The 27,781-nt window shown below is 46.6% G+C and overlaps 2 protein-coding genes across 2 annotated transcripts in view; both read right to left on the reverse strand.

The window, feature by feature from the left end:
* Nucleotides 1-16,808, reverse strand: part of ALDH8A1 (aldehyde dehydrogenase 8 family member A1) — a 37,641-nt gene extending 20,833 nt beyond the window's left edge. The window contains exons 1-3 of the mRNA XM_029596611.1: nucleotides 16,598-16,808; nucleotides 2,594-2,741; nucleotides 1,026-1,181 (exon numbers count right to left, since the gene is read on the reverse strand). Coding sequence (XP_029452471.1) covers nucleotides 1,026-1,181; nucleotides 2,594-2,741; nucleotides 16,598-16,735 — 442 coding nt within the window. The 5' untranslated portion in view covers nucleotides 16,736-16,808. The remainder of the gene's footprint in view (nucleotides 1-1,025; nucleotides 1,182-2,593; nucleotides 2,742-16,597) is intronic.
* A 10,273-nt stretch (nucleotides 16,809-27,081) lies between these two features.
* HBS1L (HBS1 like translational GTPase) overlaps nucleotides 27,082-27,781 on the reverse strand; it is a 300,920-nt gene continuing 300,220 nt past the window's right edge. The window contains 1 exon segment of the mRNA XM_029596612.1: nucleotides 27,082-27,413. Coding sequence (XP_029452472.1) covers nucleotides 27,402-27,413 — 12 coding nt within the window. The 3' untranslated portion in view covers nucleotides 27,082-27,401.

The raw sequence follows: 27,781 nt of genomic DNA on the forward strand, positions 1-27,781 counted from the left end.
TGACAGATCCTCACGCAGCCAACACACTCGTACTCATGAGTAATGCACAGAGAGCTGAAGAAGGAACTCCGGAAAGGAGACTTAAATACACAGAGTGTGCGCTACCAGGCTCAAAAGTGTATTGCCTTTCATTCCAAAATAAAGTGCAAAATAAAATGTATATGTGTATAAATGTATTATATATAGTACCAAAAAAAGAGAGCCAAGTAGGAACGTCTGAAAAAGACTAACAGACTAACATGGCTGCCCTTTGCAAAATGTCCACCCAGTACAGATGAGACCATTATGTATATAAGGTACTTTGATCACTGAGTTGGAGGCTGGCTTTGTGAGTGGCTGTTGGGGCTGCAGCATAAGAGCATAAGCTTTCCCATATTGGGTCAGACCAAAGGTCCATCAAGCCCAGTATCCTGTTTCCAACAGTGGTCAATCCAGGTCACAAGTGCTTGGTAGGATCCCTAAAGGTATGCAGATTGCATGCTATGTTGCTAATTTTGTTAGCCTCCCTAATTTTTGGTAGCATTTCATTGTCTGCCTTTTTCTGGCCAGGTGGATGGTGATACACCCCCAATGCTATTTTATCAATGAGTCTCCTGTCCTGTAGGGCTATGCCATGGAGGCAATGCATTTAATCTTGAGGAGAGAGGGAAGTCAGCAGCTGCTACTGTGGTGATCCATACTGATGCCAATGTGGTACCGAGGGTTAGCCATAGACAAACTTCTTTTCAGTTTACATAACCAGCAAGTGTATATCTGTCACTTGGGTTTGCTGTCCAGTAGAGGGGTTATAAATAGTGCTAAAAATGGTGGATTCAAAAGTTCATTTTAATATCAATTTTTATGTTAAAGCAAATCAAATCCCAGCTCAAATTTTCTTCCCTGCTGGCTTGTGTGATGTTGCAATTTCCCTCATTTTTGGTGTTTTGTCGGGGTCAACACAACTTCAAACTACCGCAGAAGTGGACACCTTAAAATGTGAAGACGCTGTACTGGACTTTACTGTTGCTGTTCTGGGAGTGCCTTACCAACTCCAACTGGAGTGCGCACGGTATAGTGCATGCAGCCCAGGAGGTCCATCTGTGTGCATTCTGTGGTATGATGCAAGATAGAAGAGGCAAAGAATCGGAAATTGAACACAGACCGAGGGATATCCACAGTGCGGGCAAAGGTAATTGTTTTTCCTGAAACAAAAACAAAAAGCATTCATAGCCTCATCATAGAGTGGTACTTTTATTATCCTATCCACAATCACCAGGTACATGCATTCCTTCTTTAGAAAGTGTAAGAACACATTTCCGTTCAACCCTAGAGAACTCAACAGGGTTGAGTTCTCTAGGGTTGAATGGAAACATTCTGCTTTCATCGGTTGTTGCCTAATGACCGATTTCTCTGTCTTCGACAAAAGTGTGCGCTTTGTGGAACCTGCAAGGACGCTTAGGATAGTCCCAAAGGAGGAAGCAAATCTCACTTTTGCTAAAATTAGAGCTTGTATCTTCATATAATACAATCAAGCAAACTGAAATTTTCATTCGGAGTATCAGGGGTTGAAGAGGAAAATGAGGTGAGACAGGGGCATCGCTAGAGGAACACAAGTTTAGTAAATCAGGACCTTAGAGCGCTGACTAGAATCCGAGTTCGAAGACATACATGAAAGCTGATGCAGATAACCATTGTGCTACAAATAAATGCTTAATTCAAGAACTTCTCTCATTTGTTTCTTTTTAACACTAGGATAGCTGTGTCTTTGCATAAGGCTGAAATATCCTATTTTAATTTTGAGCAAAATGAGAAAATTGCACCACTGAATTCATATTACCGGCAACAGACACAAACTGTTGAATGCTAGCGACCTCTCTGGACCAATGCAGGAAAACAAACTATATCATCCGCTGTACAACATTTCAGATTCGGAGGTATCCGGCGTGGACAGTTCTTAATTAACAAGGGCGGTCCCTTATAGATTGTGAGGGTGATATTCAGCACTACTTAGCCAGAGGGGTTAGGACTTATCCAGCTATGTAGAGGCTGCTGAATATCTGGCCCCAGTGAAAAGCCACCATTTAACCAGATAACCAGTTTTCTGGCTAGTTAGCGGCTAAGTAGCGGATGGGGTGAGGGCATCCCAGGGAGGAGATGACTTAGGCAGATAACTTATCTGGCTAAGTCTGGTCAGCCCATAGAGATGTCCTAAAGTTAACCAGATATACTTATCTGGATAATTTTAAAACGGCTGGCTATTTTCAGCAGCATAGCTGTGCTACTGAATATATGGTCTAAGTTTGCTGGATAAGTTTATTCGCTTAACTAGCCTCATCATCAAGATCAACACATTTGCACCGTCTCTACTCCAGTACAATTCAGTGGGCCATTAAGACACATCTCTCAATTAGGTATTGACAGTTCTGGGTATTCATAAGAACATAGAAACAAGTCAACAGAAAAAGACCATTCGGCCTATCTAGTCTGTCCATCTACACCAGCTTTACAGTCCCTACTCCCTCAGGATCCCCTCTGTTTATCCCATGGTTTCTTGAATTCAATACCGTTCTAGTCTCCACCACCTCCATGGGGACGCTGTTCACGCTGCCTTTACCTTGATCCTTTGACTCTGCCTCTGCAAACTCCTCCAAATGGCGCTCCAGCAGATCTGCCAGCTTATTCAAAATCTGCGATCTTTCTTGGGGGCTCTTGGAAGACCAACCTGGAAAGGCATCTTTGGCAGCTGCAACTGCAGCCTCTATCTTTAAAGACACAATCATAACTGCTTGATTATTTTAATGCACTTATAGCAAAGTCATTTACCATAGACAGCAAGACAAATCAGTCACATAAGTGGGAGACAATTTGACAGCACTGAGATGAAAAGCTCCCTCACAGCTCAGAAACACCAAAGTGGTTTTCTGAGCATGCACAGGTCTTCCTGCATAGCCACCATCGTGTGAGTCTCCTCAGTTTGTAGCAAGCTAATCTTCAGTTATGGGAAGAGAGTGGGATTGTGTGGCTGATTTGTCCTGTCGTCCACAGAGAACATCTGTTACAGGTAAACAAGTTTGCTTTCTCCATGGACAAGCAGGACAGTAATCAACCACACTGATGACTCCCACTCTGAGGGTTGAAAGAAAAAATTTGTTTTATCAGTAGTGAAAAACATGCAACCCATATGATGAAGAGATTGGAGGGAGACTTAAATCAATAATTCCTTCAGTTTCAGCACCAGAATGGTACCGCAGAGAGTTATAGGATTGTGACCCTTCTTGAAGTTATCCTGCCCTTGGATGAAGATGAACCTTTGGACAAACTGCAACTCAGTTTGCATAATTCCTTGCCTACCTTACCATCAGTTCGATACAGTAAGGCCGCGGTAGAAGCAGTGCGGCAGTGTCAGGCGCACCCTTCCTCCCCGCACGCACAGCTCTCTTGACCTAGCGCCTGATACTCTCTTCTAATCGCATGCAAATGCATGCCGCGGCTTTAAAGCGGTAGGGAAGGGTTAGGCCCGCGCAACCCATTTTACTGTATAGGCGCTTAATACAGCGCCTATACAGTAACCTGGGTGCGCTGGTACCTGTCATTTCAAATGACATTTGAAATGACAGGTACCAGGAAGTGTAAAAAAAAACCCAAAAAAAACCAAAAATATGTAAAAACCTGAGTGTTAAAAAAAAAATGTTTAAATACCTGTCACTTTCGTGCGGTCATCCAGGCAGCGGCGGGAGCCGGAGGGCCGCGTGGGTCCAGGCGGGCGGCGGCGGGAGCCGGGTGTTCCATCGGGTGGGTAGGCGGCAGCGGCGGCGGGATCCGGGTGGGCCTTGGGCGGGTAGGCGCGTGTTCGATCGGGCTGGTAGGCGGCGGTATCTGGCTGGGCGCGTGTTCAAACGAGGCCGCGGGCCGGGTCACACAGGCGCGCATTCATCCAGGCGGAGGAGCCGGTGGCGAAAGCAGCCTCCGGCAGCCCCCACCTGCAGTGAATGAATGCGCGCCTGTGCGACCTGTGCGACCTGTGCGACCTGTGCGATTTTGGCGCTCATGGCATGAGCGCCAAAATCGCACGGGCATTCATTCCGGCGGGGGCCGTACGTTCATCCAGGCAGAGGGAACCAGAGGCCGTTTCGCCGCCCGCTCCCTCTGCCTGGATGGATGCCCGTGCGAAATCGGGAGGAAGGGAGAAGGGACTGCCGTAGCAGGCCCGAGCCTTGCTACTTTTTCGTTTTGTTTTTTTTTTTGCTTCGGAAGGAGGGGACCGGACGGGGCTGCAGGAGACTGAACTGGGGCTACACCGGAGATGGGGCGGGACCAGGGCAGGTAAGCAATGTTTTTTACACTACTCTAACTCCTACTAGGGGGAGGCGGTAAACTAGCACGTTAAGGCCGCGGCAAAACAGCGGGTTACTGAGGAGATAATATCAGCGCCTGTTACAGTATCGGAGGGGAATAGCTAATTCCTTCATTATACAGCTTTTTCGTTCATTTACATGCTGGGTGCGGAAAGGGTTATGAGTCTGTTTTAGGAAGCGCTAGGGACGCGTGAAACTGGAGACTGTATCGCTGAATCGCCTTACTCGTCTGTATTGTGCGCTCCCAGCACGTTACAGACGGGGAATCTTTAACCGCACGTTACTGTATCGACCTGTATGGTAGAATAGTAGATTGCGTTTCAGATTGTAAGGAGTGGCCTAGCAGCCTAGTGATTAGAGCAGGGCTCAAATCCCACCGCTGTTCCTTGTGACTTGGGCAAGTCATGTTGCCCTTCATTGCCTCAGCTATAAACTTAGGGGGTCTTTTACTAAAGGCTATCTTCCATTTTATGTCAATGGGAAAAATGCTTAGTGTAGGGACCCTTTGGATCGCTCATTATCTACAACTGCCTTGGCTCAAGGTTAGGTAGACTTCTGCACTTTGCAGACCACCCCTTTCTGATTCCTCATCAAGGCCAATTTGGATTGGTCAGCAAAGTGCAGAAGTCTACCTAACCTTGAGCCAAGGCAGATTGTGCATGTGCATAGGTGTGGTTTGTTGCTTTATTTTTGGAGTGAGAGGAAGAGAGTAAGACTGGTCCCCAACTTCAGGCTCCACAGTCTGTTCCACACTGGGGAAAATAATCTGCCCTTGACAGCCTCCTCACGGACCAGGGAGGGATTATTCTGGGATGAGAAGAGGAGCGTTTTGAACGAGGTTTGTCTTTTACAGAGAGTTTATTTTTGAAGACTTGAGTTTGCCCAGGAGGGAAGTCACCTCTGCTTGTGAGAGGGTAGGAGAAGGTGCTGCTTGTCTACTTGGTAGATATAAAAGAGAGGGGCAGTGACCTGAGAAGGAAGAAGAGTTTTTATTTCAAGAGGGTTTTACAGTTTCTGGAGACATTTTTTTTAACATCTGAACCACCATTCTGCCCACTAGATGAAGGAGTTTTTCTTTTTGCATTTTGATTACATTGTAGTGGGGCTTTCGGTCTCCAGATGCTCAGTTTGTGGAGTTTAACATCAGAAAAGATAGGCACTCCATGGTCCCTAGCATTCAGAGTGGGACTCTTAGGGCTTCCAACCCAAAGGGACACAGACTCAGTTTGGAGAGCACTGAGAAAAGGCCCCCTCTGGACTGATTATTTGTATGAAGATTTTCTGAGAAAGTATCTTTGCAAATTGCACTTTACAGAATTTTCTTGGTTACAGTAAACATTTTTGAAAACCTAATTCATGTGTCCAGCCTGTTTCTTCAGAGCCTAAGAAGCCCTCAAGCCGGACTTGCAAGTGTGAGCACAAGGGAGACTGAATCTTCAGAAACACCAAGCCTGGCACTAGACCCTGTGAGTCGGGGGCCCTCCCTGCTGGAAAAAACCCTGGCACCCTGGCAGCCTCTTGCCACGGTGTTGGCGTGAATTGGAGAAGAGAGGAGAACAGGGGATACAGCTGGCCCCAGGGACCACAGTGTACTCCTGCACTCTGGCAGGTCCCCGAAGAGGGGCTTACATTAATAAATAACCCCCTTAGATTGTAAGCTATAGTACCCTAAGTGTAATCCGCTCTGAAGTGTCACAAAAGATGGACTATAAATGAAAAATTGCAATATTTTAGGGGCACGGACTCCAAAATAGGAGACGTTCTTTCTAAATGGGATGGAGAAGGAGAATCTGGTATGTTAGTAAAACAGTTTTTAACGCAGTCAAGCAACATTTTCCTGGTAAAAGGGATGATGTTCCCATTTGGAAATAGAAGTGGCCTGCTTGGCAGGAGTAGGTTCAAAATGAGCTAACTTTATTTGTCTGACCGGCGCTGAGAAGTTGGTGGCGCCATCATAGATAATGGTGCATTTACTCATCGATGGCGCAGTGATGGCACCAGGGGCACTCCTTCTGTACACCGATGTGTTGCCGGTGCCCACAGTTCCTTGACTTTGGCTCCTGTGTGTTTTGACACCATTAAGCACAGTTTCTCTCGCTGTTTAGTAGAGGGGTAAGGGCACCTGCATAGAGATTTCTCTATGAGGCACCGAGCCTTTTTTTTAAATTATTATCATTTAGGCAATGGTCCCTCAGCTGGTAATGGTTTCCTCTCTGCTGATCTGGAGGCCTAAAGAAGTTAAAAATACTTTTAGTGTGTAGTTTCTGGATCCATGGCCCTGGCTGACATTTGGGCACAGGCAGCAAAGTTAGGCCTAAGCGGCGAGCACACCCATCATGCTGGTCCAATAAAGACATCTCGCAGGCAAGCAGCAGGAATATCTTTTGAAGCCGGGTTTATGGTCCACTGTTATGAAGAGAGCTGAAGCTGGGCTGAACTCAAATTTTTGGAAATCTGGAGTAACAAACTTACCTGTGAAAAGAAAAAATAGCGATACCTTGAAAAGTAAAAGAAAACAAGAAAGGCAAGAAAAAAAAATACTTTGACAAAGTAAAAGAAATCAAGAAAAACACAAAAGAAAAGATGTTTGGTGAACAGTTGAACATGAGAGAGCAAAATGTATCCTGTCGCACGCATGAAAGAAGAAAGACTGACGAGGCTGTTCCAGTTCTGAAAACACAGCAATTACAGCACTAAAGGGATTAAAGGTAAATTACCCGTCTGTCAGGGTGAAATATTGCAAATATGAAGGTGGTTAAGTAGAGGCGCCTTTATGAATATAAAAATTGTACTTTTACGTTGCGCCCCAGGAACTTTCCAAGAACCAGGGGAGACGTCCAAGTTCAGAACCGCTGTCGCAAGTTACAGGATACAAAATAATATCCAGTTTGGTTCATGGGGGGTTTGCATAATGTCTCGCTGATGCCTTAGCAGTCACTATGGCCGGTCAGATCTGGTGTGTGTGGGTGGAGACGCGCGTCACGCTGTTCTAAACCAAAGCCGTTTTCTACCCCTAAAGAGTTGGTGCAGTGGTCACTTAGTGCTGGGTGCCAAGGCTGAGTGGGACAGACGGGGAGCTGGAAGCACAAGAACCAGGCACTACACTCACTGGTGTCCCCCCAATCCCTCACAGCCGGACCAAGCATGTGGGGCTGGAGAGGCTCACAGAGGTTTCCAAAACTGCGGCTGCTTGGTCAGGCCCAATGCAGGGTTTTCCTGCCCTAGATTATCATTATTTTAAATTGAATATACTGCTCTTCAAGCAATTTACAATTACACTGATTAAAAACAAAACGCATATAAGCAGCAAAACAATTTACAATTACAACAATGAAAACTAAAAATAAAACAAAACTGTAATTCTTCCCTTCCCCTTTTTTTTTTTTTTCTTTATTTTCCCCATCCTAGGAACAGATTTTTTTTTTTTTTTTAGCACTTTTGGGACCATCCCTAAGATTTTTTTTCCCCACCCTGGGATTACTCAGGCTCCTCCAGTATAATTTGGAGTTGAGCAGACGCAATGCGTGATTGGTTGTAGCTTTTGGTTTCTGGAAGGCATGGAGTCGTTTGGGGGGGGGGGGGGGGGGGTTTCCCAAAATTCAGGCCCTCACGGCCTGTTGGAGAGGGGCAAGAGTTTGCCCTGCTTCACAGCCCTGGAAGAGGGACTGTCCAGTTTGAGAACAGAAGAGAAGGGGAGAGATTTTTTTTTCCCTTTTGAGAGAGTTGGTTTTGTTTTTGGCCCGTTACCCTCCCCTGCCTGAGGGGATTAGGGTGGGCACTAGAGTTACCAGAAGTAAGAACTGCTTTATTCTTGGATGGAAGGCAGGCTTCTTTAAGTACCACCCACTGTTTTGGAGAAGAGCTTTTTTTTTTTTGACTTTCCTTATCACCAGGAAGGGATATCGACTCAGAGAGAAAAAGAGTCTAAGGCACTTGGAGTTCCTTCTGTATCAAGAAATTTGTAGTTTGTATTTTATCATTTGTCCTATTTTTATTTTGGATCAAGGCTTGGTGAGTTACAGTAAACTTATTATTTGAACACCACTTCAGGCTTGGTACCTGCTCGTTCTGAACTGGAGGACCAGTCTGCCGAGATATACTGGAGAGAGTAACCTGGCGTGAAAGGTCGAGTGGGACTGCAGAGACGGAGCCGTGATCCCCACCCTGTGTGCAGCTAAGGCCCTCCCCAGCACACCCCAGTGGCTAACAGCGCGGTGAATGGAGAGAAGAGTTAGAGGTCCAAGACAGCGAGATTGGCCCTGGGGGCTGTGTGGCCCCTTTCATTCTGGCAGTAAACCAAGGAGGGCATTACACATACAACTTTACAAAATCAGGAAACACATACAGGCAAAATCTGCAAGGTGCAAACAGAAATGATCCCGCATTAAAAGCTTGCGCAGGTCTTCAGCAATTTAACAAAATGTCCAATAACTTCTCTCTACCCGAGCAGCTAATGGCAATGGGTTCTATAGAGATGGAGCCAAATAAGAAAACGCAGTCCTTTGTGAACGTTCAAATCCATGGTTGGTACTTCTGATTCCCGTGTGTTTCACAGCTCTAGAAACCTGTCAAGCTATTCCCAAGGACTTGTGATAATCCTGTGTCACTTGACTGGTGAGGAGGAGGGCCTGGTCAGAATCAGCAGCAGCTGTGTCACTGGAGTCCAACATTAAGGGACCAGAACCAGAATCAGACCGGGTGTAGATCCATTTCTGGAGAAACAGGGCACGACCAAGGTTCAGACAGCCATTGTGGGCTCAGAACACAACAGAACAGCTTTAATACTGAGTATTACCCAAGTTCACGGCGAACAAAAGGTACAAGGAAAAATGACCAGCTGTGCAGTTTCAGTTAATGGCATTTGTGCCAGTGTTCTCCAACCCTCTCCGGAAGGAACCCCTAACCAATCGGGTTTGCAGAATGAACATGCATGAGATAGATTGGCATAGACTGGAGACCCAGGGTATACAAATCTAGCTCATGCATATTCATTGTGGCAATCCTGAAAACCCGATTGGTTGGGTGTGCCTCCAAGAGAGGGTTGGGAAACATTGATTTGTACAATTGTACTGCTAGATTTTGCCACTGCTTGCCGCTGTACATGGTCACCTCTACTTCCTTTATAGTAGTGTTGACCTTGTGTCTGATAAAATCAGATATAGTAAACCTACTACCCTACTTTGCTCAAAAATGTTATTTGGTCCTTGGTTTTATGCACTCCTTTTGGAGTAAAACAGTCTCTAAACACTTGACCATTCTTTCAATTTGTTAAAATAATTTTATCATCTATTTCCCCGTTTATTTCTATTCTGTTGCAGATTTCCATTTCATTTGCCAATAGGCACACATCCCCTTCTAACTTTCTCAGTGCCACTTATGAAGACCTTGGAAAGAACTGGGCCTAGCACCAATTTTTGTGGCATCCTGCTGGTCATTTTCCCTTCTACAGAGTGGACCCCATTGACATCCGAGTTCCATTGCTTAACCAGCTTCTCATTGAGTTTATGTTGTTTTCTTTTAGGTCTATCCAGTAAAGTGCGGCCGCGTTTACCCCGCTCCTAACCCGCGTTAGCCCTTCCTGCGATCCCGAATCCCCTTTAACCTACTCCTACCGCGTCCTAAAATCCCCGGGCAACCCCTTCCGCACGCGGCATGTATATTGCATGCAAACGAGCGAATTAGCTATTCCCTAGCATCCCGTAACCCGCGCCCCGACTATCGCTAGTTTTCCCTGCCGTTTTGTCGCGCGTTTAACCTGCAAACTTACCGCCTACCCTGACCCCTGCGGTAGAGGCAGGGGTAAGGGTAGATGGCAAGCTTTCCCCCAGCCCCCGCTCACCTGCCCCGGCCGTGATCATGGGTGCCGGTCTCCGGGGCAGCCCCAGTCCTCTCCCCTCCTCCCGAAGCAAAAAAAAAAAAAAAAAAAGCGAAAAAAACGTAAAAGCAAAAAGTAAGTTGCTTCGCCGCTTCACACTGTCAGTGTCTCTTCTCCCTCCGCCCGGAGCAAGGCTGCTTTTCGTGCCCTGCTTCGGGAGGAGGGAAGAAGAGACACTGACAGTGTGAAGCGGCGAAGCGACTTACTTTTTGCAGCCCCCATCGGACCTCTCCTGCCTCCCGCTGCGCGACTTACTTTTTTTTGCAGCCGTCCGGCCATCAGCAGGAACGGATCGTGGCTCCCCTGCCTCCCGGCGAAGACGGACGCTTGCACGGGGGAAAGCGGCCCCTGTGCGTGCAATTGGCCGCTCAAGACGTGACGTCACATGCCGTGACGCCACATGCCGTGACGCCAAACGTTGTGACGTCACGTCTTGAGCGGCCAATTGCACGCACAGGGGCCGCTTTCCCCCGTGCAAGCGTCCGTCTTCGCCGGGAGGCAGGGGAGCCACGATCCGTTCCTGCTGATGGCTGCAAAAAAAAGTAAGTCGCGCAGCGGGAGGCAGGAGAGGTCCGATGGGGGCTGCAAAAAGTAAGTCGCTTCGCCGCTTCACACTGTCAGTGTCTCTTCTTCCCTCCTCCCGAAGCAGGGCACGAAAAGCAGCCTTGCTCCGGGAGGAGGGAAGAAGAGACACTGACAGTGTGAAGCGGCGAAGCGACTTACTTTTTGCAGGCGTCCATCTTCGCGAGCAGCTGGAGGCAGGAGAGGTCGTCCGATGTCCGGAGGGGGCTGCAAAAAGTAAGTCGCTTCGCCACTTCGTACTGCCAGTCCCTTCTCCCCTCCTCCCGGAGCAAGGCTGCTTTTCGCGCCCTGCTTCGGGAGGAGAGGAGGGGGGACTGGCAGTCCCGACGTCCTGGTATCTGTCATTTCAAATGACATTTGAAATGACAGATACCAGCGTAGCGTGAAGCGTTAGGCCCGCGCACCCAGGATACTGTATAGGCGCTCTATCCAGTAAAATGGGTTGCGCGGGCCTAACGCTTCACGGACGCGGTTTACATTTGCATAAAATTATTGTTCAGGATCGAGCGGTAGGTGAGCTGCACTGTGCGTGCGGCAACCGCGGGTGCGCCGGGCACTAACGCAGCTCTTCCTACCGCTCGGTACTGGATAGACCTGTTTGTAACTCAAGGACTGGCTGCGTTGGTCATCAGTTTTCTATGTATTTTGTGAACCAGTGTAAGTGCTCTTCCTGAAATCCAGATACATCACATCTACTGCAGCCCCTCATCTACTATCTTGTCAGCTTATCAAAGAATTCAATCAAGTTTGTTTGATGAGCTCTTCCCCTCGTGAAACTGTGTTGCCCAGGATTCTTTAACGCACTGGCTTCAAGGAATTGCACTATTCTATACCTCAGTAGTGTTTCCATTAATTTGCTCACTACAGATATCAAACCTACAGGTCTGCAGTTTTATACTTCCTGCTAGTTCCCACCCCATCTGTCCTCCTCCGTTTTCTTGGAATCTCTCTTGCTTCAAGTGATAAGTTCAACAGAGCCATGATGGGTCCGGTCAGCACCTCCTTTAGCTTCTTCAGTTTTCTGAGATGTACCCTATCGGGTCCCATAGCATTCGCTTTCAATTGTGCCGGTAACTTGAACACTGCCTCCTCCAGAAATGATAATGAGCTTACCTCAAAGGAGATCTCGTGTGAATACCATCTAGAAGTATTTGTTTAAAATAGCTGCTGTTTTAATTTAATTTTTGAATTACATTCCACCTTTTGTGCCTGGTCAGCCATTTCAAAGCATATTACATTCAGATACCCTAGGTATTTCCTTCTTCGCAGAGTTTCTGATCGTCCTCTTTACTAAACATCTCCTTTAGTAGTCCCCTTTTGTCTTATTTTCACTTATATATTTTGTTTCCAGAGGATGTGTGCAAGACATCTACCATAGCTGGGTCTCAAAGATTGTGGAAAAGTTCCTTCAGGAAACGTCCATAAACAATTATTGGGAAAGTCACTGCTTATCCCTGGGAATGAGCAAAACGGAATGGATCTACTGTTTGGGATCTCCCAGGTACTTTCTAGTAACATGGACTGGCCTCTGAGTCTTTAGTCCAACATATGGTACCTCTTATACTTTAAATAAAAGAAAAGTCTTGCCCAGTATTGACTTTTCCTACCTCTGCCAGGCATAGGAAGCAGTGACCCTCCTACTGGGCCCAACCCTTATTTCCTATTTCCACTCCATGTCTGCAAAACATTTTGGGACACAGTTGTATGAAGGACGCCTTGCAAAATAAAACTACAGTGGATTGTATTGTAGAGTTTTCAAGTTTTTCATTTCATTTGATGGATTCTATATGTATTTCCTCTGCACTTCCAACTTCAGAAAAGCCTGCATAGTTACAATTTAACCATCAACCATCAGCATTTAGCAAATATTTGCCAATAACCAGGCTCAGTACTAAAGGTTACTGTTGAAGAAGCCAAAGAAACAAAATCAGCAGGACAGAACACAAAACAGTCATTTTGATGGTATTAATATATTTTCTTACTTTAGCTAAGTAATACATGTGGAGCTCTCAATTCAGTGTTTTAAAATCCCCTTGTTTGTGTCTGTAGGAATAAAATTAGAAGCCCAAATGTACATTTTGGCCACATGCGGGAAAGTTTTCAAACAGCATATCTTTTGGCCTAGGAATTAAGATCCTTTACCTTCTTGTAAGGCAGAACACTGAGCCGAAACATTTACATAGGGAAAGTCTTCTACGGAAAAGGATTTTGGCCAGAAAATGTCCAGTTTAAACAGCAGGCAAAGGTCTCAGGCTGCTTTTGTTTCGCAGAAGATTTTCTATGGACGGAGAGAGGGTGTGGGCCGTGCCACTGTACCCCCGTTAAGCACCGGGAGCGCTGACTGTTTTTCCATGGCTGCCGCTGCTCGTGCCACCGCACCCGCAAACGTTGACATTAAGTCTCGTTTCATACCCATTAGACTATGAGCCAAGAAGCTTGTCCGCTATTCACAGGGATTGTTATAGCAGAATTTTACTTTCCTAAAATAGGGCCTTGCCAGTGACAAGGCTTCAGTTAGCCATGAGCAAGGTTTGGTATAGAGGGGAATCCCCCTGCCCAGAGATGGACTATGGTCTAAGGCACCGCAAAAGGAAGGAGATCGGTAGAATAGATGGATGGACTCTACCTGCCTTCAGATTCTCTGTTTCTCTGCACCCCGCCATCCTCCGCCCCAGTCACATGACACAGTTTCATGGGGTCACTCCTCTTGTGGCATTCTGGATAAGCAAAGGCTGTAAATATTTATGGCTGTGGTCTGTTAGGGTCCTCATTTATTTATCTATTTAGCTCAGGCCTTTTCATTGGTAGCTGAGGGTGAGTTACATTCAGGCACAGTATTTGTTCGTCGCTAGAGGGGTTAAATCTAATAGACCAATGTAGTAACGCATGCTAGCGTTAGTGTGGGTTTTAACTCGCACTTTCAGGCCGATGCCATGTCAGCACGCGTTAAGCAGGCACTCGTGACCGAGCGCCCGATCTCTTAAAACGCGCGCCGATTCACCTCTCCCGAGCGCCCGATTTAATATTTAAATGGGCTGCTGTGCTAAAAAGGAGGCACTAGGGAAACGTTTGTGTCCCTAGCGCCTCATCGACATCGGGCACTCAGGAGCGTGCAGGTTAGAAAAACAGACGCTCAATGTTATGAGCGTCCGTTTTCCTAACCTAGGCACAGCCATGGTGACACTTTTTTCTCGGGGGGGGGGGGGGGGGAGGGGGCAGATGTTAATCTTTGAGAATAAAATGTGTGTGTCGGGCGCTGGTTTGGACGTGCGTTTTGGATGCGCTAAATCCCTTATTGCTTGGACGCGTGTCCAGAACAAGCGCCTAAGCACCTGTAAATCCGTGTGCCCAGCCGAGCGCACAATATTGCATCGGCCTAACCGCTAAGTGCTAAATTAACCTGGGCATTTAAGAGAGTTTTCGGTGCAGAAAAAATTTGCATTAAAACAGGAATTAAAATCTGCGCTAAGATTAGTGTGGACACATGCAGATTTTATGTTAATGATGGTATTAGCTGCTATTCAGCAATGCAGAGAGGTGTGTGACAAGGTCACACTGCTTAGGGTTCCTAATGCTGGAAATTTAACCCCTGAATAAAAGTTACCTCTCATTTCTAATGGCCATGTTATTCTGTTTCTGCGCCCAGTACGGTAGTGTCCAGCTGCTTGTGTGTGTGCCAGTATGAGTTATGTGCACCTTTTCATGTTGCTTGCAGGGAAATAGAAGAATTAGCGCAGCAGAGGCCTAAGAACAAAGAGGGATGAGAGAGAAAGAAGACACATTATTGAAGAAGCGAGGACGACAGCTGCACTGGCTTCAGCTATTTGCAGAAGGGTGCACAGGCTGCAGGCATTTCGCCTGAGGACAACATTACTGGGGTTTACTGGAGACAGATATGATTCAAAGGTGGAGACTGAGCTACAAAGCAATTCTCTCTCTCTCTCTATGAAGAAGTCCGAGATATCGCTCCTCTGACTGACCGTGGGCTTGGTCAAGCCACTCTGTGCATTGCCTTTTCTTTCCACTGTCTCATTCCAAGCTACAGCGGCTTCAGTAGGTGAAAGGGAGCAGTCGCCGTTTCCAAGACATTTGAAGTCAGATACCCTGGGCCACGATGAAAAGAGTCAGCGTACACAGTGGCAGGAGATGAAGTGTGCTTTGATGATATAGCTAAGATGCCAAACGTAAGAGGGGCGATTATTGTACCCTTTTTACTCTCTGGCCGCCCTCCTCCCCCCGACATACCACAAGAGGAAGCATTTCAGTTAAATCAAAGTGTAAGCTCTCTGGGGCGGGCATCTTGACTGAAACCCAGGATTATCAGCATGATGAGCTTAGAGACAGCAGTGGAAACTCTGGACCACACACCGGCCCTGTCTGCTGATAGCTGGAGCCGCGTGGTCAGTTTAAGCAATGGAACATCCTTCTTCTGAGCCAGACTGGTAAATGCTGCTCGGAGTAGCATTGCGCTGCTAAAGGTACCATCAGGGGTAGCCTTGGAACTACTGGAGCCTGGGGCAAGAATCAAAGCGGGAGCCGATTGGGGTGGGGACCTACAGCTGAACAGTACACATTTTGGTGCCGTGCACATCCCGAATGCGAAGCCATTTTTGGCACGGCACGGCTAGTAGCAAGGAGACACCAGAGATCTCACAGGCTTGGTGGGGCCTCTGCTGTTGACAAAGTTTCGGGAAACGATCTTGCCTGGCGTAAGCGCACTCTTGAAAACGTCAGGATGCAAACTTCCAGTGCTCCTGGCAGTGCATGCTTTAGAAAGGGAGCCCCCGCGGTGCTGGGGGACTGCTCCTATTACTCACGCTTTCTTTCTTCGTTCCAGAGGTCTGTGGTTCTGAACCCACTTCAGAGACCTAAGAGGTACCGTACAGGTGGTCAGCCACTTGGCCGGGCTCTCTCTCACCCATGTGCCAACCGTATAGGGACCACGTGGTATATGTCAGAGAAGGAGCCAAGACTGGCAAAGAGTGACAATGCCAGTTCAAGCACAGGCTGTGGAACTGTAGCACGGTGGGCAATGCAGATCGGCTTCCACAGCTGGGCATGGCTTAGCCATGTCAGTGATTTTATATGCACCTCCTACAACTCCGTGAACTGTCTTACGAAGTACAGAGGAGTCCTAAGCGTTTCCAGCACTTGCTCTGCTTTTTATTCCTGTTCCTACTGAATTACTCAAGTTTTTAGCATGGATTTTCAATTTTACGCACGTTTTAATGCGTTTTGGGTTTAGCACAATTTTTTCTTAACATATATTCCATTTGCATGCTATTAAGCTTACAACATCCCATGACAACGCTTTTTGTTTTGTTTTTTTCCACTGCACGAGTAAAAGAACATCTGCACTACCATTTTGTCCAGATTTTAGCATATATTTTATTACATTGGTCTGTAAGTTTGTACCTGAGACAATGGAGGATTTGAACCCTGGCCATGGTTCTCAGTATGCTACTCTAACCATTAGGTTACTCCGAAAAGGTAATAAAAGTCTACTGCTACAAGAAGTAAAATAAAACATGGACATTTGTTTTGTGTCATTTCCAGCGATGTGTTGCCACAGTAGCTTCACTAATCTAGAAATTTCCATAGACACAGAAAATGCACACTCAGTGAGATTTAGAAAGAAAGAAAAAACATCAAACAGATTGTAAATTGTCCAAAAGCGAAGTAATCCTCCATTTGGTCTCTCTGCCTGTTCAGTTTGCTCTTGCAAAAGATGTAGTAATTTGAAGGGCTTTATCTCTTAGCATTTAGTGAAAAAATACAACAAAACAATAGGTTGGCTCTGTGTTACCTCTTCTCTGCCACTGTCTGGGACTCTGCAGTACACTTTCCCTGTGGATGGATCATAGGAGTCTATGTAGTTAGTGCAAGGAACAAATTTACCGGCTATGAAGTTCTCCAGCACTAAGAGATTCCTTTGGTACGCCATTCTCTGGCAGACGGGTGGATCTCTCTCTCTCTCCTGGCCTCAAAGCATTTCAGAATATATTGCTGGACTCTTGTTATCTGTGTAAGGGGTAAAAGGTCTGCTTTCTCGAAGCTTTAACTCCTCCTCTGCCCCTTATCTCACTAGAGGCACAGCTTACCTCCAAAGTGCAAACTGATGTGCAGGCAGGGACACAGGAAAAAAAAAACCAGAGCGGACTGCTGCACTGCAATACAATACAGCATACTCTGGTATACTGCTTTACACTTGTATTATTCCCAAGGGAGTGGGAGAAAACCCAATTATACAGCATTCAGCAATGAGGTGTAAGAGGTACAATCTTTACTCTAGGCAGGCCAAGCTTATTGCTCCTACACATTAACCTGCTCCTTCTGAGGGTGCTAAGGAAGAAAGAGTAGGGCTGGCTCCATGTAGGGTTTGGATTCCTTGCCTGGCAGGGCCTAGGCACATCGCTGGGGTGGCATGCACAGGCCTAGGGATGAACGGTAATACATATATGTCTTTAGCATTTACTGTCGGAAGGCCTCTACAGGAACACAATGAGGACAGTAGACCATAACATTAAGCAGATTCGGGGGTTGCATGACCCAGAAGAGGTTAAAAAACAACAAAAAAAACAAACCTTGGCAATAACATGCACTTAATTTTCAGGAATCAATCAAGGATAGATAGATAAAGAGCAAAGGGCATTGAGATGAGGAATGTACCAGCAACCAGAGGGGGATATGACAGAACAGCCCAAGACACAAACAAAGGCAGGCCTGGCGCCACCAGGTGTGTAAATCGTGCTTACATACTGCTCCCCGAGTCGCGTCCCTGACGTGGGAAATGCTCTCTGCCACCCGCTAGCATGAGGGCCCAGTTTTGCAGATCTCATTCGTTGCCCGACCGAGGGTCTACTTCTTGGCGCCTGACACCTCCCAGCTCCTGGAACTTCCCCTCCCTGTGTCTGCATACCGATATCTGCCTGCCGCCCATCCCTAAATCCCCTGCCTCCTTGTGACATTTCCCTCTCGCTCCTCTGCTCCCCCCAAACCCCAAACCTAAACCTTTCCCCCTTCCCACAGAGAAACCTTGATCCCCTCTACGTTCTCAGCTAAACTCAGACCTTCTTGAAATCCCTTTTGCACCCTCCCTGCAGGGTGGCCTAGGCAGGGAATTGAATGCCCTATCCGACGCATTCATGGACAAATATAATGGCAAGAAATCTTCCTCACCTGCTTCTACCCCCTCCCCCTGACGCTGCGGCCGGTCCTGCCTCTGGCCCACTTTCCCCCGAGCTGGCCTCGGAAGAGTTACCACCTACCCCGCTAGGCCACGCAGCCATAGGTGAACCTGTCGGCCCCGCGATATTGTGCACTGCCAACTCTCTGCCTCGTCTGCTGGCCGAAGGTCTAGATGAACGGAGGGCCATCGGCGCTCCTTGCTCCCTGCCTTTTCGCATCATCAGACCCCACCGTTGGTCCTGTGCTACTCCTGCTGAAGAAACTGCCTAGGATAATGGGGTTCAAAGAGCAAATAAGGTGAATAATGACCTGAATCTCCCCGGGCGACGTGTCTCCTGAAGTTGCTGATATCCTGAGCCTGGACGTCTAAATGGTAGTGTCGAGCAAAAGTGTGTAGAATCTTCCAGGTCGCCACTCTGCAGATTTCTTACGGTGAGACCAACTGGCACTTGGTCCACAAAGTAGCTTGAGATCGAATCAAGTGCACTTTCAACCCAGGAGGAATTACCTGGCCACGACAAATGTAAGCAGAAGAAATAGCCTCTTTCAACCATCGGACAATGGTTGCTTTAGATGCTTTGTGACCCTTTTTAGCGCCGCTCCACAAAACGAACAGATGATCCGAAACCCGAAAAGGATTCATGACCTCCAGATAGCGCAACAGAACCCTTCTGACATCCAAATGCCTCAACTCCCTAGTGTGAGGTACTTCTGGAGTGATATGAGAAAAAGCCGGAAGCTCCACTGATTGGCTTAAGTGGAAGGCCGAGACCACCATTGGTAAAAAGGATGGAACAGTCCTAAGAAAGACCCCAGAATCAGAAATCCACAAAAAAGGCTCCCTGCAAGACAGGGCTTGGATCTTCGACTCCCCTCCGAGCTGAGCCAATCGCCACCAAAAACACTGTCTTCAATGTGAGGTCCTTTAAAGTGGCCTGCTTAAGAGGTTCAAAAGGGGCTTCACACAAGACCCTCAGCACAAAATTAAGGCTCCAAGATGAACAGGAGGATTCAAATGCTTTGCCCCCTGAGAAAATGCACCACATCAGGATGCGAGGCCAGAACCCTCCATGAACCCTGCCTATGAGTTACCACAATGCCGCTACTTGAACTTGAAGGGAATTGAAGGACAATCCTTTTATTAAGCCTCTCTGTAAGAATTCCAGAATTTGTGCCACCGAGGACCGACATGGGGGAGAACGCCCTGCTCGAGATACCAGACCTTGGGGAGAGGAAGCGACAAGCGATGAAGGACCTGCTGCATCAATTTGGTGATCCGGTCCGACTGGAGGAACACTTTCCCCACACGGGTGTCAAACCTGGCTCCGAAGATGTCCAGCACCTGAGACAGTGTTACGTTCTGTGTGTTTAGAACTAGTTAGTGGGCCCTTGGGCCGTGGCAAGAGCTGATTCCACCCACAGGAAGGCGCCCTGTGGGGACTCACCATGACAGGCGGGGTCTCAGCAGTGATGTCCACCAGAGGCAGTAGATTATTATACAGCAAGATAACCCGAGGAGCGGGTTAATAGACTCAGTCCAGAGTAGATGATCTGTAAGCTGGTCTCTCCGGTAGTGGCCCGCAGCGTGGGGTAAGCCAGGGAATACTTCCTCTAGATGAAGCTTGAGTAGGTTGTCCCGGTAGTGGTCTGCAGCGCTGTGTAATTTGGGGAATACCTTCTCTCAGAGACTGGTGCAGGCTGTCTCTGATAGTGGTCCGCAGAGCGGGGTAGGTTGGAGGCTGGTGGTAGATCTTTGCCCAAAACAGTGTGGATTTGGTAGTGGTCCGCAGAGCGGGATAACCTGAGAATCCACACAGAGAATGAGGAGGAAGTTGTAGAGCAGATCCAGTACTTTCTCTGAACAGAGTAGCCAGCTGTAGTGGTAGGCACCGTGGAGACCCGAGGTACAGGAGCACTGAAGGGTGGTCTGTGGAAATAGGAAGAGACTCACTGGGTTAGAGAAGTGAGGCAAGCAGAGATGGCTCTCCAAGGAGCGGATAGCCCTGAGTGCGGCAAGGCCCCCGAGGAGCGGGTACCTAGATCACTCAGACAGGAGCGCAGGAACAGCGAAGTGAAGTCCCAGAATGGTGGAATTGAGCAGGACAGGAATCCTTGCTAAGTCGATGGTATGCTGGCCCGATGAGATTAAATAGGCAGTGACATCATGCAGTGGGGACGTCCCCGAGGTTCCCGCCATGAAGTGGTTAAGATGGGGGCAGGTGCAGAAGTAAGACGGCTTCCGGGAGCGCCAGCGCCGTCCCAGGAATGCCATGGCGGGCAGCAAGCAGAAGCCGAGGCGGCCATCCTCCCTAGACTTGGAGCTGTAGGGCAAAAAGAGGTGAGCAGCAAAGGTCACAACCGATTGCGACCGACGGGCGCAACAGACGGGACAAGGCTGCTTTTGGCTTGATTGATGACTCATCTGATTGATTACAGAAGACCTATGACTTTGGTGACTGCTATCTTGCAGAGGACTCTCGACTTCGCTCGGATGAGCCAGTCGTCCAGATATGGGTGAACCAGTACACCCTCCCTCCTGAGAGCTGCTGCCACGATCACCATTACCTTGGTGAACGTGCGAGATGCCATAGCCAGACCGAATGGAGGGCACAGAACTGGAAATGCATGCCGAGGATCATGAACCAAAGAAACTTCTGGTGATCCCTGCGAATAGCTATGAGAAAATAAGCTTCTGTTAAACCCAGGGAAGCCAAGAACTCGCCACTGCGGACTGCTGCAATGACCGAGCGCATGGTCTCCATCCGGAAATGTGGAACATTGAGGGCCTTGTTCACTTTCTTCGAGTCCAGAATCGGCCAGAAGGACCCCTCCTTCTTCGGGACCACGAAATAGATGGAGTAGTGTCCCATCATCCACTCTGCCTGGGGAACGGGAACTATGGCCCTGAGACAGTTCAGCCGGTAGAGGGTTTGTCGAACAATCTGTTCTTTCATGTTTCCCCAGTTCCTGACAAATCCGAATCCCTCTTCCCTGCACCATCATCTCATCCACGCATTGAAATTCTGGAGCTCTGCCTGCCTCTGGGGACCTGCATGTGGAACAGAAAGCATTTCAGAGAATGCCACCCTGGAGGTTCTGGATTTCAGCTTCCTACCTAAATCCTAAATTTGGCTTCCAGAACCTATCTCCCACATTTTCCTATGTCTTTGGTGTCCACATGTACCACGACAGCCAGATCCTCCCCAGCACGGTCTATAATCCTATCTAGGTGACGCGTGAGGTCTGCCATCTTTGCACCAGGCAGGCAAGTTACCAGGCGGTCCTCACGTCCACCAGCCACCCTGACGATCAGCTGCTCTAAGTCTTCGCCAAAGAGAAACTTCTCCTTGAGAGATAAAGCACTCAACTGGGCTTTGGAAGAGACATTGGCTGACCAGTTGCGTAGCCACAGGAGCCTCCTGGCTGAAACTGCTGAATCCATGCTCCTAGAGGAAGTACGCAGAAGATCGAATAAGGCAAACAATCACTTAGAAAAAAAGAACAAAGCTGGAGAAAAAACCCAACCACCTCAACACATGCCATCTACAAATCCCTCCTCAACAACTACAGGAACACAATCCTTAGAACTAAGAAAGAATTCTACAGAGAAAAAATACACCACTTTATATTCGACTCAAAAGCTCTATTCACTTACGTCTCCTCTTTAACCAAACCATCTCCTCCTACTATCCCAGACCACCAAGCTCTCAACAAAGCAAACGAACTAGCCAACTACTTCAAAACAAAAATCACCAACCTTACTCAAACCATCACTTACAACAGCCTTACCCTTACACACCACCTCACATCCCTGCCACAACAAACCACAAGCCTGGATTCTTTCGAGCTCACTTCTTCACTGGAGATTGAAAACACACTCAAAAAATTCAAACCTTCCTCCCACCCATCAGACCCAATACCAACAAATCTCCTCATCGCCATACCAAACACCATCTCAAAACCAATTGCAGAAATTATCAACACATCCCTTTCTCAAGGTTTAGTTCCTAACCAGTTAAAATTGGCAATACTGAAACCATTACTAAAGAAACCAAACGCCTGCCCTTCAGACCCTGCCAATTTTAGACCCATCGCAAACTTACCACTTATCGCTAAACTGATGGAAAAAATTGTCAACAAGCAACTATCAGATTATTTGGAAGATCATAACATTCTATCCCCAGCCCAATATGGATTCCGAAAACGCCTAAACACCGAATCTCTCTTACTATCTCTCACTGACACAATCCTCGTTAATCTGGAGAATAAACAATCTTACCTGCTTATTCTTCTGGATCTTTCCGCTGCATTTGATACGGTAAAACACTCCACTCTAATAGACCAACTAGCCAACATAGGGATCAAAGGCACAGCCCTTAGATGGTTCCAATCCTTCTTAAGCAACAGATTCTACAAAGTAAGAATAAACAACAAAGAATCACATCCAATCTTAACAGAGCAAGGAGTCCCACAAGGATCATCACTCTCACCTACCCTATTCAATATCTACCTCCTCCCTCTCTGCCATCTACTCTCAAACCTTAAGCTCACCCATTACCTCTACGCAGACGACATACAAATCCTCCTTCCGATTACAGAATCCCTTCAAAAAACCATCACGTACTGGAAGGAATGCCTACAGCCCATCAAAAACCTACTCTCAAGCCTCAACTTAGTATTGAATGCTAATAAAACCGAAATGCTCATTGTCTCCCAGGATCCACGCACAATCTCCTCCAGCCTTTCTCTACCAAACACAAACAACTCATTCTCATCTGACGTCAGAGACCTTGGAGCATGGCTTGATAATCATCTAAACCTAAAAAAGTTCGTAAACAATACCACAAAGGACTGCTTTTACAAACTGCAAGTCCTCAAAAAACTTAAACCCCTCCTTCACTTCTCCGACTTCAGGCTAGTACTACAATCCATCATTCTTTCTAAACTCGACTATTGCAACTCCTTGCTACTAGGTATACCCGCCAACACTATCAAACCATTACAGATGGTTCAGAATTCAGCGGCTAGAATTCTAACTAGCACCAACAAAAAAGATCATATCACCCCAATCCTCCGGAACTTACATTGGCTCCCCATTAAACAAAGGATACTCTATAAGGTACTCACTATCATCCACAAAGCGACAAATAAACTAGCTCCCATCTCATTAAGCTCTCAACTACAACCACACACCTCCTCCAGACCAATCAGAAGCACATACAGAGGAACACTGCAGGCTCCACAAATTAAATCATCATTGAGCAAACGAGCGCTATCTTCAGCAGGCCACCAGTGGAATATGCTTCCCCCAGATCTTAGACTAGAACCCAGTCATCAAGAATTCAAAAAAAGATTGAAGACATTTCTCTTCCAACAAGCTTTCCCAGACGATTAATTTTACGGTGACGAACAGACTTCCCAATTCCTAAGTATCCTAATTATGGACACTGCATCAAGTACTAATTTTAGAATCTGCTACTGGACAATTACCGTTGAGCTAAAAAATTTACTATATTTCATATATATATTTGGCATTGCTTATATTTATATTTATTGATACGTTAAACTGTCTTTATAAAATATTATATTGCTTTATTTATTTCCAGTTAAACTATTATTACTTTATTTAGCACTATGTTAAATTGTCAATCAGTTATACTGTTCCATATGTTCCTCGGTTCCATGTAAAGCTCCGCTCTCTGTTGAGCAGTTCTTCGTTTTATGTAAACCGGATTGATTTGTAGTCCCTACAAGAACTTCGGTATATAAAAATTAAAAATAAATAAATAAATAAATATGCAACCGCCGCCTCCAAGCGCTCCACCTATGCTGATTCCTGAGGCGGAAGGTCTCTGGAAGTCAATAACTGTTGTACCCAGAGGAGGCCCGCCCAGAGCATGAAGCTACTACAAATGACCATCCGGATACCCAGTGCCGAAACTTTGAATATTCGCTTCAAAAGAACCTTGAGTTTCCTATCCTAGAGGTCCTTAAGGGCTGCTGCTCCTGCTACTGGGATCATGGTTATCTTCACTACTGCCAACACTGAGGCATCCACTTTGGGTAAATTCAAAAGCTCCAAAATCTCTTGAGGCAAAGAATAAAGTTTGTCCATTGCCCGTCCCACTCACATGCCTGCCTCTGGAACATCCCACTCCTGGATCATCAACTGTTGAACCATGGGATGAAATGGAAAAGTCTTGGCTGGGCCCCGTAACCCTGCCAGGACCGAATCCACTGAATCCTGGGGCAAGACTTCCTGAGAGAACTCTACTCCGAGCTCTGACAAGACCCACCGAAAGAGAGGGTCTAATTCTTCCCTGTGGAACAGGCGAACAACCTTTGGATCATCACCCTCCAGAGGCGATGCCTTCCCCAGCTCTTCTTCTGGCTCTGTCCCAGGCAGGGGTGGAGGGACTAAGAGTGTCTGAAGCACCAGCGCCAGAAGCATCCGGGATGGGAGCCCCATCCCCTGGAAGCAAGGAACCCCGCAGCTTGACTCAAAGGGATCCCTGGGACTCTAGGTGTCTGGAAATCTTCTTGGGAGGCCCCTCATGTCACCCCTGCTGTGAAACCGCAGGGGTGACATGAGGGTAGCCATGAAAGCTTTGTACATTACAAACATAAAATCCAAAGAGAAGGCATTTAGATCACCTCCCTCTCCCACCAGCGGATCGAGCTCGCCATCTGAAAAGTCCTGGGACGGATCCTTAAGATCCTCAGGACTGCCAGGAACTGGAGACAGATTGGGCGGGAGATGCCCTCCCCCCGGGCCTTGGCCCGCGTGTTGGCAAAAAAATTCAAAATGACCGCCATTTCCACGCTCAGGAATAATAAACTTTCCCGTTTCCAACCCGGAGCACCCCTGATCAAAATTTCTATTGCTTCTTTTCTTTTTTTTTGTTTACCGACAGCAGCCGCAGGAGCAGCGAAGCAAAGAAGGCTGACAGGCTGCTTTTTGATTGGGCCGGGAATAAGGGGGAGGGACTGGACTACTGGTGCCTTACTGTCCTGGAGCCCCGTGGGGTCACCAACCCCAGATCCTCGAAACCTACTACCAAGGGGGATGGCCCCACTAGGACCTGCCTACTCCCCCCCCACCCGGGAGGTTGCACCTGTATGTCCTGCTTGATCCTTTTTTTTTTTAAACACCAAAGAATCTGTCAAGACCGCAGGTTTTGCACCACCTCCACCTGCTGGTGACAGAGAAATACCGAAAAGATGCACGTGGCACACCAGGTTAAGAGGGGGTGCTCTTCAAGTTTTTCTCTGTCTCCATCTGCTGGAAGGGAGGCAAAACCCAGCAGTCTGGACTGATCCAGGGTACGCACAGGGAACAAGTATATCAATTTGACTTTAATTTAGTTTCTTTTATCTCTCTGCTATATTGTAAGGAGCTCCATAATGCATTCTGTGGATTAGCTCAATGCTTCAGTAAAAGCCAAATATTCTCCAAGTCACCCATGTCTTCCTGCACAGTCTCTGCTCTAGCACTGGATGGCAACTGTTTTTGCTGGCCTTCCCAAATTGCCATTCACTTACGTTGTTCTCAGAACTAGATTCAAGCCCATTGATCCTAATACTGAGATTGTAAGCTGTCTCTCGTTTAAGAGAATGAATTTTCTATTGTTCTTAACATAGTAGGGACTTTGTAAGTATGCATGATTCGTGATTATATGACCGGCTGCATATGTATGTATTCTGTGGTCTGTATAAAAGGGGTGCTCTCTTTTCAAGCGGACACTGCTCTTCCTTCTGCTTTTCTTGAATTGTATATCTTTCTGTACTGTCTATAAGGGTTCATAGTCTGCCATCGACAGACTGCTCATCTGATAAATGAAGTCACTAAAGATCTCCTGCTGGCAGTTAAACTTTGTTCTTACTAAGTTTCCAGAGCAGATGATGATGATGAAGGTGAACCTGACCTCTTCCCTGGCTCTGTCAGAGGACTTTCACTCTAATAATGAAACCGAATAGGAGTGGGGGATGAAAATGGTAAGAAAATGGTTTCCAAATCAAATCTCATAGCACACCTTAGCCCAATTAGGACAGGTTTTGATTAATTGGCAATCACAAACAGTCGACTTCATCTCACCACAAAAAAAAACAAACAAACCACAAACCCAGAGATTGCACATCAACTTCATAGTTTTGCATGACCCTATTGTACCCAGGGCTTGCAGAGACTGTGGCTCACCTGGATTCCACAGAGTCGGGACGATGGTTCGCTGCTACAAGGCACCCCCCTTTGCTTTGCAAATCTTTATCTGAATCGTTACCTTGGGAGCAGGCTTCTTGTCAATGAAACTTAATGGTAACAGTAAACCGAAGTGCACGAGTCACTGGACCGTGCATGCTATATGGTTTCACACAGGTAGCTGGAAAGTATCCCATCCTACGTTTATGGCCTTCTTCTTTCCATTTCTTATGGGAAAAAAAAAATCCATCACTTACAGGTAATCACTGTAATTCTGAAAATGCACATAAGAAAAACATAAGAAATTGCCATGCTGGGTCAAACCAAGTGTCCATCAAGTCCAGCATCCTGTTTCCAACAGAGGCCAAAACCAGGCCACAAGAACCTGGCAATAATGATAATATATATTGCATATCAAATACATATACAAAATTAAAGCAGAAAAATGAAACAATAATACATTTTGAAGAGAGACAAAACATTATTGTTATGCTTAGATCAGGCCATTTTATTACCATATTCATAACTGATACATCTATTTCTAGTAAAATTAGCAATTGTTGGTACGGCTTCCACTTGCTTTTAAATTAAATTTCTGAGGTTTAATGTGCATAAGATACACTGTATACAATGCTTCAAACTGAAGTGAATCTGAAATTAATATATTTATGTATATACTGTAGCTTTTTCCAAGATCATCCAAAAACCACTTTCAGGTACAACCATTAAATATATTAATCCAAATTAAGTTACTTTACAGCAACAATTTGCAGCAGGAAAGCAAATCTGGGAAATTAAAAAAAATATATATATTTGTAAACAAGTCTGGTGCTCTGCTTGGAAGCAGTGAGATTGTTTCACGATGATTCAGCCCATATAAGTTATTTGTTACGTTCAAGTTTCGCTGAAAGTCTGGTTGGGGGGTGGAGGGGGGGTGCACAGGCTGCATCTGTCCAATTCGAGTCCGGTGGGATTCGGAGGAACTACTCAGATGAGAACGCTCAGACTCTTGGTGCCAGAGGAAGTCTCTCCCTCAGTTAAGCCTTCTGTTTTGCAGGAGGACGACAGGGCCTTGCAGAAAGTGGCTTGATGCAGCTTCCTTCAGTGGAAGTTCACTGTAGTTTTCTCTCCATTTGCATTTGTAATTGCACTTTGTTTTTCTGGTTCTTAAAAGCCACCCTTTAAAGCTGGGGCTATGGAAGTCCTAATTCAGTTGCTGCCTCTGTCATTCTTTTATCTGTTATGTGGGCCACGCGGTACAAAGAAAGTCGTGGAGGATGCAGGAAACCAGACGGGAGAGAAAAAAAAAAGTAAAAGGAAATTCATGAGTCCGCTTTAACACACTACATGAGCAGCACAACATTTTCACTTCATAATTCAACTATGAAACGGTATTCCTTCAACCTTCAATCGGCTGCATCACATTCTTTATTAAGAATGAGTCCAATTTTCATAAAACAGACATTAGTGAAGCTTAGCCAGAATTAGTGCCCGCTCTGCAAATTAAAACAATTCTTCGAGGAAATGTTTCTTTATTCCGCTTCCTTCAGTCCCACCGCCAAAATCATTGCAAATGGGATCACACACATGGACTATGATTACTCC

Source organism: Rhinatrema bivittatum, chromosome 3 (genome assembly GCF_901001135.1).
Source record: "Rhinatrema bivittatum chromosome 3, aRhiBiv1.1, whole genome shotgun sequence".
Lineage (NCBI taxonomy): Eukaryota > Metazoa > Chordata > Amphibia > Gymnophiona > Rhinatrematidae > Rhinatrema > Rhinatrema bivittatum.